A 10,414-nucleotide genomic window follows, 5' to 3' on the forward strand; every position below is an offset into this window, starting at 1 on the left:
CTTGTATCAATATATGTACCCATAATCACTTTAATTCTTTGTCTTGAGAAAAAATAAATGCAACTGATACAATAATAAAGATTACTAGAGGATTTCAGTTTGAATGAACAAATAGGCCGCTTTTGATAGTATGCTTAACATGTCAATCGTTGCTTGAGATAAGCAAACATGTCAAGTAGCAAACTCATGGGACATTTTTTTTCTTCAAGATTTGCAATTGCAAAAAAGAGCCAGTTCTATTACATGGAACATCGTGTGATTAGGAAGCAATAAAGAGAGAGAGTGTGTGTGTATGAGAATAGGGCTTGGGAATAAACATGTTCCTATCATCCTAGAGCTAACTAAGTTTCGGAAAAGCCTTCTCAAGAATGGTATGATAACTAAAATTTTATTCTTGAAGAGATATACAAATCTAGCTACAAGTTTGCAAGAGCATGATGAAACAAGTAGTTGTGAGTTCACAATGTCAAAAGCCTTCTCAATGCAAGGTTAGAAAGATTCATGCAGCATTTGAATTTGCATGGCTAATCTTTTTCGAATGCCATGTGAAAGTGAGTGTGCATGTACATGCATGTGTGTGTGTGGGTCACTGTGTATGTGTGACCATTTAGCCGAGAGAGAGAGAGTGTGTGTGTGTGTGCGCGCGCGTGTGGGTGAGATACATCCCCTATGGACACGTTATGGCAAGAGATAACCTGTAAAGCTTAGCTTTAATCTATATATCATGGGTTAGGCACGATTCAGCTATCCCGAGGTTACTGCAAAGCATTCATAAATCTATAACAGCAGCCCACCTTAGCCACCATTAAGCTGTGATCCCGAGATCAGTACAAAGCCTTCAAAAATCTATAGCAGCGGGCACCTGATTGTTTGTTATTATCAGTTTATCATCGTCACCTCTGGCTCTCACATTCGCAGATATATTTGGTGGGTGATCATCTCTGCCACAAGTGGTTAGTCTCAAGCAGCTAATAATTATTACAGTTGATCAGAAAGAGCTCCTCAATTTGTGGATTATATATTCAAATACTTGAAATTTTTACCACCTGTGTCTAATTATCAAATTATTGTTTCCACTTCTTGTAATTGGTCATTGTCAGAGAAGGTCCCTCATTCTTCCACTGTTTGCAATTGGTAATTTATCAGAAAGAGTCAGCTTTCCTGCATCTGTATCTGGCTGTGAATCAATAAAAGATCTCTGAGATTCCGCTTCCTAAATCTCATCCGATTTCTTATCCAAAGCTGTTTTGTTTTGATTTGCCCTCTGCCCAATTCGTCTTACAGCTAGCGATCATCGGAACCAGGAAACATGGCACACGATCACATAAACATCTCCACAACTGGCTTGTCTTGCTGTGACGGAACAGGACCTGGCTATGCTACACCCATCGATGCCATGGCTGGGCCTCGAGAGGAGATTGTTTATGTCACTGCTGTCTATACAGGTTTAGGGTTTTTGTTCCTTTTTGATGTCATTGGTTTATTCGTACTGGAATATGTGGCTCTCATTATGGCGTTGGCGATGCGCATGGTTTGCAAGGTGCTCATTGGAGGCACTTCTGTTTGCAGGCACTGGTAAAGGAAAGCCTGACTACTTGGCAACTGTGGATGTAGACCCCAAGTCAGCAACTTATTCTAGAGTGATTCACAGGCTACCTGTTAAGCATTTGGATGATGAACTGCATCATACTGGTTGGAACTCATGCAGCTCCTGCCATGGCAATCCCTCGGCACAAAGACGATATCTCATTCTTCCTTCCCTTGTGTGGGTATTGCATTCTTTGTTTGCATGTGTATGCATTCCCTTCCATTTAATCATTAGTGGTTTTATTGTTTATTCTTCATCCTTGATGTACTTTGTTGTGCGTGGAAATTTGAATACAGTGCTCTTGAATCATTTTTGACTGTACAGTTTCTAGAAGTTAATAAGCTGGACTAGTAACCAGTCCTTTACTGCTCTTCATGGGATCTGGTTATGCAGGTCAAGCAGAGTTTATGTAGTTGATACTTATGAAAACCCAAGAAAACCAGTTCTACATAAGGTGGTGGAACCTGAGGAGATCATTAAAAAAACTGGAATGGCCTTTCCACACACTTCTCATTGTCTAGATAATGGGATGGTTATGATATCCTGTATGGGAGATAAGGATGGAAATGCCGAGGGTGCCGGGTTTCTTCTTCTCGACTCAGAGTTTAACGTTAAAGGAAGGTTGGTCCAACTCCGTCAAGCCGAAAGTCTTAGATGCAATATGATTGGCAGGGTTAAAATATTCACTTGACATGTTTGCTTGAGAGCTTCTTGCCCCGCTGTCTGCAGGTGGGAGAAACCAGGACACAGTCCAACTTTTGGATATGACTTTTGGTATCAACCCCGGCACAAGACAATGATTAGCTCCTCGTGGGGAGCCCCTTCTGCATTTACAAAGGGTTTCAACCCTCAGCATGTCTCAGAAGGCTTGTATGGACGGCAATTATTTGTTTATGACTGGCCAGATGGTACATTGAAACAAACCTTGGACTTGGGAAACACAGGCCTGATACCATTGGAGGTAATGTGTGTTGCCAACTGGCACCCATATGCATGAGTTTTTAGCAGATATGTAAGAAGGAATGAGCTTCATCATGAAACAAACGTTTCCCAACTTGCTCACACTGAGGTCTTTTCAGGTGAGGTTTTTACACAATCCAGATAAGGCAGTCGGATTTGTAGCATGTGCTCTGAGCAGCACAATGGTTTGTTTTTTCAAGACCTCTGATGCCAGTTGGGATCACAAGGTACAGTATATTTCCAGTTGCCCTTAACCATCTGTTGCCATGGTAATCATCAGTAATGCTGAGAGTCATGCCTGACTTAGCAGATGTATTGTACTGGTCATTTTGAATATTAAAATGTTACTAGAAGTCAGATTTAGTGATCCAAAAGTGCAATTTATGGGGAAGTTCTCTCAATGGCGTTTTATAAAGTCGATGGTTGGAGAATTAGGCTTGTGCTATCTCAATAGGACTTCTGATTTCTGGCACTCTTTTAACTGTGAAGCTTCTTGTGGCAGGTTGCCATAACAGTCCCACCTGTTGAAGTCAAGAACTGGGTTCTACCTTCAATGCCAGGGCTTATAACTGACTTTGTTATCTCATTGGATGACCGTTTCATCTACTTTGTTAATTGGCTTCATGGGGATATCCGCCAATATAATATAGAGGATCCATTGAACCCAGTATTAGCTGGCCAATTGTGGGTAGGTGGAGTCTTTTACAAGGGGAGCAATGTTTTTAAAGTGGAAGGAAATGGTGAGCTTACTCAAATCAGTCTTCCAGAGTTGAAGGTAACTTTCCTTCCTGGTAGTGTACACTTGGTGCTTATAATTTATGGAATGAAACATTTGCTTCGATTCAATGTGTCATACAAACTCATACATTATTCAAGAGACTTCAGAGGCTTGCCTGATGATGTTGCAGGGGAGATCACTGTGTGGTGGTCCGCAGATGATACAACTCAGTCTTGATGGAAAGCGTCTCTATGTCACCAATTCACTTTTTAGTGCATGGGACAAACAATTCTATCCTGAACTGGTTGAGCAAGGATCTCACATGCTACAGATTGACTGTGACACAGAGAAGGGTGGCCTTTCATTGAACAAGGATTTCTTTGTTGATTTTGGAGATGAGCCAGATGGTCCTGCTCTAGCACATGAGGTTCGTTACCCCGGGGGAGACTGCACATCAGACATATGGATTTAGGTTACTACTGGCATAAATTCAGCCTGAAGTCCCATTATGATGCTCGAGTCATATGAACGTCAAAATTGAAACCCTTGTGTATCATGAATTTGTACATTATCACAGTATTACATAAGTCTTAAGTCATATGCTTGTTCATATTGACTGGTTGATGTCTGAGACGGTTAGGATCTCTTGTGGCTTTTGCAGTGCAGCTATTTAGAGGTGCTGTTTGTTGTATACAACATTTCACACTCCTAATGATGAGCTGGTGCTTCTTTTATTCAATTCTAGCAACTACATTCCCATTCAGGAAGTTTTTGTTCTTTATCCTGCAGCTGGGGCAGCAACAATTTCTTCTTTTTGTGTTTGCTCTTGCATTCAATACCTCAAATTTTCATTCAAGGATGAGCTGGTGCTTTTGAATTAAATCAAAAAATTAGATAGTTACTCATGGACAGTTATTGATCAGTACTTATATAGAAATTGCACGGCATAGTGGACAGAACTTGAGCAAGGAGTAGAGAACACAACAAATATGAGAAGAACAGAGACTACTTTAATTTCAACGAACTGATATAAAGATAGCTCTGTCCACTTGTGCTGTGCGTTTCCATTGTGAAGCTTAGATGGCGATCCAAACAGATGATAGGCGAAGAGCTTAAGGGTGGCTGGAAGAACTATGACTGAGTGAAAGATAGATTCGCAATGGCTTTAGAGGGGTCTTCCTTTTATAGCTTGGGAAGGTAGCCTGGTCAGCATATTCGACTATAATATGAAACTTTCTTGGTCGGCTAGGGAATGCAATATTTCCTTTATTGTCGGGTTTGGGGAGTTGTTTTCGGACTCTCATCCTAGTAACCCCTCTGAGAACCTCCCCCCGCGCGTGTGCCAAGGCCAACTTTCGTGGCTCCCGACCCCCAAAATAGGGGCGTCTAATAACTCCCACATCTCGCAACTTGATGTATTCTACTAGCATAACTACTTGATCTAACCCAAAGAATAGATCTACAAAGGTCACCTTTTTGCCATCCGGTGACATAGATCTCATTCAACATAGAAGCCATAATCCAAACAATGTTTGTGCTCACATATGGTTTCTTCTCATAATGGGGGCCTTACAACTTAGAGCAACATGAATCAGTAGTGGCATCTTACGAGGGTGGGACATTGAGTATATCTAGCACCTCTCCTCAATGTTCACCCTCATGTGAACTACATTCTTGGCTCAATGTCGAGTCTTTGAAGATAAATTTAAAGGAGATCTTTCGTAAGAGCTTTGGTGAAGATATTTGCTCTATTATTCTTCGTTGAGATGAGCTCTACTATTCCATCCTCAATCAAGTTACGGATATAGTGATACTAGATCTCGATGTGTTTGGTGTATGCATGAAAAACTGGATTTTTAGTAATGATGATGTAACTCTGATTGTCAGATCTTAGCATTGTTGAATCTTTATCTTGTACTTTCATATGCCATAGAATCCTCCTTAACCATGCTACTTCACATGTAGCAAAGTAAGCTATCTTATACTTTGCTTAGGTAGAAGACAATGCCACAGTTGGTTTTGTCTTATTTGATCGAAGAGGATTCTAGAACCTAAAGAGAGAATATTTAGAAACTAGTTTTCCTAGAATCAATGTCACCTACCTAATCTGAGTCACAATTTTCCATAAGAGCACTTCCGGAACTATATGTGATACCATAGTCTAAGAGTTTCCTTTAAGTATCTAAGCACTTACATCACATCTTTTCAACGACTTTCTTGTGGTTTGTTTGAGAACTTGCTCAAAACCCCAACAACAAAACTTATACTTGGCCTGGTGTTACACAAGTAGATGAGATTGTTAACCAACCTCATGTATCTCCCAATGTTTGCTAGTACTAATGTATCCTCAGTGGATAACTTTACATTGACCTTCATGGGTATAGCTATCTCCTTATACTTGGTCATGCCAAATACTTTTAAGATCTCCCATGCATGCTTCTTTGGAGAGAGAGAGATTTTGCCAGACTTTTCACCATCCATGTAAATATACAAGTTAGCATTTGAGACACATCTTTTGAAATTCAAGCATAAATTTATCTATTTGCTGGTACCATGCGGTAGGGGCTTGTTTCAACCCATACAATGCCTTCTTTAGCTTATAAACTTTGTTCTTAGAACGGGGGGCCTTAAACCCTGGTGGTTGAGCCACGTACACCTCCTTCTTGAGGTCACTATTCAAAAACACTGATTTAACACCCATTTGGTAAACTAGCCACTTCTTTTGAGTGGCCACTGTAAGTACTATGCGAATAGTGGTCATTCTAGCAGTTGGAGCAAATGATTCTTGAAAATCAAATCCTTCAATCTATGAAAATCCCTGTACAACTAATTTGGCTTTGTACTTTTCTAACCTACCATCAACCTTTTACTTTACCTTCCAGACAGACCCACTTGGTGTCAATAATCTTCCTCTTTTCTCGACAATCCACTAGCTCCCAAGTATCATTCTTCATTATGTTGTCATACTTAGCTTGCATAGTTGCTCTCATTGCTAGATTGACAAGTGCTTATTCCAAGTTTGTTGACTCCTTGGTCCATCTGTCTTTTCCTTAGTTGTGGTAGGCATGGGATTGCTACGACCATAGAGCTACTTCACCCATCACGACAATGACTTTTCCATGGTGTGATTGTAGGTTGGTGGACTTTTTTCTCATCATTCAAAGATGATGCTTCCTCTTCCTTGAGTTAGGGACATCTCTTGGGATAGGTTCATAGTGGATTAGTTATTCGTTGGATGATAAAGTGAAATAACTTATATTCTCATCCTCTACTATATGTGGTTGCTCCTTAAATACCACATCACAACTTGCTATGATCTTCTTTGTCTCTTGGTTATACAATTTGTAAGCCTTTTTCTCATCAGTATAATCCAAGAAGATACATTTTGTGTTTTTTGGATTTAACTTGTTTCTCTTATGCTTTGGAATATGTGCATAGCATTCATATTCAAAAGTTCTAAAATATGAGATAGATGGTTTCTTACCAAAATAGGCTTAATGAGGAGTTTTGCCTTTTAGAGTATGTGTAACTCCGATTGAGAATGTAGATTGCAGTATTAGCAACCTTTCCCCAAAATTGGTTAGGCAATCCTTTGCCCCTAAGCGCATGCACCTTGTTATTTTCACAATGGTGTGATTTTGGCGTTTAACAACACTATTTTGCTGAGATGTATGAGGCGTTGTACATTGACACTTAATCTCTTTGTCCTTGCAAAAGACTTCAAACTCCTTTGAGTTAAACTTACCACCACCATCTCTTTTAAACCTCTTCACACTTTGCCCAGTTTCATTCTCAATAAGTTTAGCCATTTTTTAAATTGACCGAAAGCTTGAACCTTATCATGAAGGAAGTACATCCACATCTTCCTACTATAGTTGTCGACAATCAACATAAAACACGAAGATTATCTCAAGGCTTTTGTAGGCATTTTACCGCACAAGTCAATATGTACCAACTCTAGAGGAGTCTTCTCTCTATTCTTGCTTTCTTGTGGAAATACCTTTCTCTATTGCTTGTCCATAATACAAGCTTCATATGGTTCCTTCATTTCAGATAATGTAGGTAGGTGAGTAACCATACCTTGCTTATGCATCTCCTTCAACACTGCAAAATCAATGTGAACAAATCTTTTATGCTAAAGTTTACTTATGCCCACACCAACGGTGGTTGTAAGAGCACCTAGCTCATACAGGTTGTTCCTTTTTCTCCTTTGCCGACAACTTTGCTAGCACAACTGATAATTTTTGCACCTGTCTTAGTGAACCTCACCTCGTGGGTCTAGATTCGTAGTAATAAAGAAAATAATACCTATGCCTTCAGCAGGGTATTTTGCATCCTTCCCAACCGTCACAGTGATGGATTCTTGCATAGACTTCATAGAACAATATAGACCTTTCTTATTGGTCATGTGACGAGAGACGCCACTATCCAATAACCATAAGTTAGTATTATATATTTCTTGCACCGAGGAACAAACTTACTTAATGTTCGCCATAAATAACTTCAACTCTACTTCAGTCATATTGGCTCTTGTTCTCTTTAGTCTTCATGGTGCCATTCTTTTCATCTGCCTTCTCTTGACACGATAATCTACAATTGCATGTCCATTCTTCTTGTAATAGAAGCACTCTCCTTGAAACATTTTCTTACCACACTTCTTATTTTGGTCATGGCTGGTAGAGAAACCACCTTTGCCTTTTGCATTAGCAGAGAATGCAACATCTCCACTGCTGCTACCTCTCGAGCTTTAAGCCTCAACTCCTCATCCATTAGTAGTGTACAAAATTCCTCAAACGTAAAATCTTGGAGTCTCACTTGAGTGTTTAGGGCAGTTACCAATCCATCAAACTTTGGTAGACAAATCTGAAGATACCTCCGAGCTAGCTCCTCACTAGTATTTTATATCCCAGTGCTAGCCATCAGGTTGCATATATTTTTAATCCAAGTGATCAATGCTTCAACTGTCTCTCCTTCAGCAAACTTCTCTGCTACTAGTTGATTTTCCACGTTTTGAATCCTTGTTTGATTTTTTGTTTTGTATTGACTCAATACATTCCAAGCCTCTAATGCCTTGATGGTTGTATGCTGAATCAAGGTTAAAACACTGTCAAAACAACTCGTAACTAACACACACAATGCATCTGCGTTTTTTTGTTTCCAAGCTCGTATCTCTAGAAGCTCATAAGAATTAAGGATAGTTGTGATTTTAAACTTTCACAATTAACTTGCCTTTACTAGAGGTTGATAGACAAATCCTTAGTGTTTGAATTGCCGATACAGCAGCAGCACCACATGATGCATCAATATTGCTACTTGATGCAGTAGACAACATTTCTTCTGATACCATGTAAAAATTACACGACATAGCAGACATAATTTGAGCAAGGAGTAGAGAATATACCATAAATATGAGAAGAATAGAGATTGGTTTAATTTCAAACGAACTAATATAAAGATAGCTTTGTCCACCTATGTGCTTCCACTGTGAAGCTTAGATGGTGATCCAGACAGATGATAGGTGAAGAGCTTAAGGGTAGTTGGAAGAACTCTGATTGGGTGAAAGATAAATTAGCCATAGCTTTAGAGGGGTCTTTCTTTTATAGCACGGAAAGGTAGTTTGGTCGGTATGTTCGGTCATAATGTGAACCTTCCCTAATCAGTTAGGAAATATTCTAAGGAATATTCATTTTACCGTGGCCAAGGGTATTGCCCAAGTTAGGAGGGCCAATAGCCCCCTTGAGACCCCCCAGCCAAGGGCCACTTCCATGGTCCCCGAACCCCAAAATAGGGGCCCCTGATAACTCCCACATCCTGTAACTTGATGCATTGTGTCTTGAGTTGCTACCATCGTAACTACTCTATCTAGTCCTAAGGATAGATCCACAAAGGTCATCTTTTTGCCATCCGGTCACATAGACCTCATTTGACATATAAGTCAGGACCTACCCAATGTCCGTGCTCACACATGACTTCTCCTCATAATGGGTGCCTTACAACTTAGATCACCATGGATCATTGGTAGCACCTTACGAGGGTAGGGCATTGAGTATATCTAACACTTAATCCACATGAGAGGTAAATTTTATTACCATTTTAGGTCAGTGTCGATACTACATGCATAGATGCATTTCATGCAGGATCAGAAAGGAAGAAACCTAAGCTTTTCATATGTTTAGCCTAATTTGTATTGTCTCATTGCTCCCCACATCCAAGGGTGTGAAGCTGCTACAACCCCAACATTGTACAAGAACCATATCATGCCCTTATATGGGGTTGGCATTCCAAGTTGACAGAGAGTTAGGTGATTCACCCCATGCTCACCTCAGCTCGTTGGAGACTTTTGCAAGATTCTCTCTAGACCAAGTGTACCTTAAGATTGTTTCACCCCATGCTCACCTCAGCTCGTTGGAGACTTTTGCAAGATTCTCTCTAGACCAAGTGTACCTTAAGATTGTTTCAAAGGTGCTCCTTTAGAAAAAATAGCACTATGTGGGGCAACTTTGACAAGTACCCTCTTGCTGTATCCATGCTAGCTAGCTGCACATGCAAGAGGGTGATGAAGTCAAGGCTACTTTCATGACTGATCGAGGGCTCTATCATTTCTTAGTGATGCCATTTGGGCTTACAAATGCTTCAACTACCTTCCAAAGCCTGATGAATAAGATTTTACAAACTTTTCTCTTTCAGTTTGTCTTGGTGTTCTTTGATGATATTCTAATCTATAGTAAGACTTTACAAGATCACTTGGCACATATGAGGAGGGTTTTTGATGTATTGAGACATCACAGGCTTTTTGCCAAGGAGAAGAAGTGTTCTTTCATACAGACTGAAGTGGAATACTTGGGACACATTGTCAGTGAAAAAGGAATACAGGCTGATCCCAAGAAGGTGCAACAGTGTATAAAAGATTGGCCAACACCCATTACTACTACCTCTCTTAGAGGATTTATTGGTTTATCTTCATTCTATCGCCAATTCATCAAGCATTATGCGTCTATTGCAGCTCCTTTGACTAATAGGTTGAAGAAGGAGGCTTTCTTTTGGGATGCTCTTGCAGATGGTAGCTTCAACCAGTTAAAGGGACTCCTTACCTCTGCTCCTATCTTAGTATGCCCGGACTTCTCCAAAGAATTTACCATACAGTGTGA

The 10,414-nt window shown here is 40.1% G+C and overlaps 1 protein-coding gene across 2 annotated transcripts; it reads left to right on the forward strand.

The window, feature by feature from the left end:
* Nucleotides 1-617: 617 nt before the first annotated feature.
* Nucleotides 618-4,005, forward strand: LOC148018195 (selenium-binding protein 3-like). Of its 2 annotated transcripts, none has more exons than XM_087661659.1 (8): nucleotides 618-953; nucleotides 1,285-1,445; nucleotides 1,570-1,765; nucleotides 1,982-2,209; nucleotides 2,318-2,549; nucleotides 2,668-2,775; nucleotides 3,051-3,323; nucleotides 3,457-4,005. In XM_087661659.1, exons 2-8 carry the CDS (start codon nucleotides 1,310-1,312, stop codon nucleotides 3,736-3,738), a joined length of 1,455 nt encoding a protein of 484 aa, XP_087517785.1. In that variant the 5' UTR covers nucleotides 618-953; nucleotides 1,285-1,309; the 3' UTR covers nucleotides 3,739-4,005. The 2 variants fall into 2 exon arrangements, with proteins under 2 accessions (XP_087517785.1, XP_087517784.1); XM_087661658.1 differs by having other exon boundaries at nucleotides 618-927.
* The last annotated feature ends 6,409 nt before the right edge of the window (nucleotides 4,006-10,414 follow it).

Source organism: Lygodium microphyllum, chromosome 21 (assembly GCF_053477565.2).
Source record: "Lygodium microphyllum isolate KBCC chromosome 21, Lygodium_microphyllum_v1.1.10, whole genome shotgun sequence".
Classification (NCBI taxonomy): Eukaryota; Viridiplantae; Streptophyta; class Polypodiopsida; order Schizaeales; family Lygodiaceae; genus Lygodium; species Lygodium microphyllum.

Excerpts from the sequence above, each read along its gene's own strand:
- LOC148018195 (XM_087661659.1), top strand. The coding sequence starts at position 1,310 with ATGGCACACGATCACATAAACATCTCCACAACTGGCTTGTCTTGCTGT. Across the intron at positions 1,446-1,569 it reads TGTCACTGCTGTCTATACAG|GCACTGGTAAAGGAAAGCCT; the intron begins GTTTAGGGTTTT and ends TTCTGTTTGCAG. Across the intron at positions 2,776-3,050 it reads ATGCCAGTTGGGATCACAAG|GTTGCCATAACAGTCCCACC; the intron begins GTACAGTATATT and ends TTCTTGTGGCAG.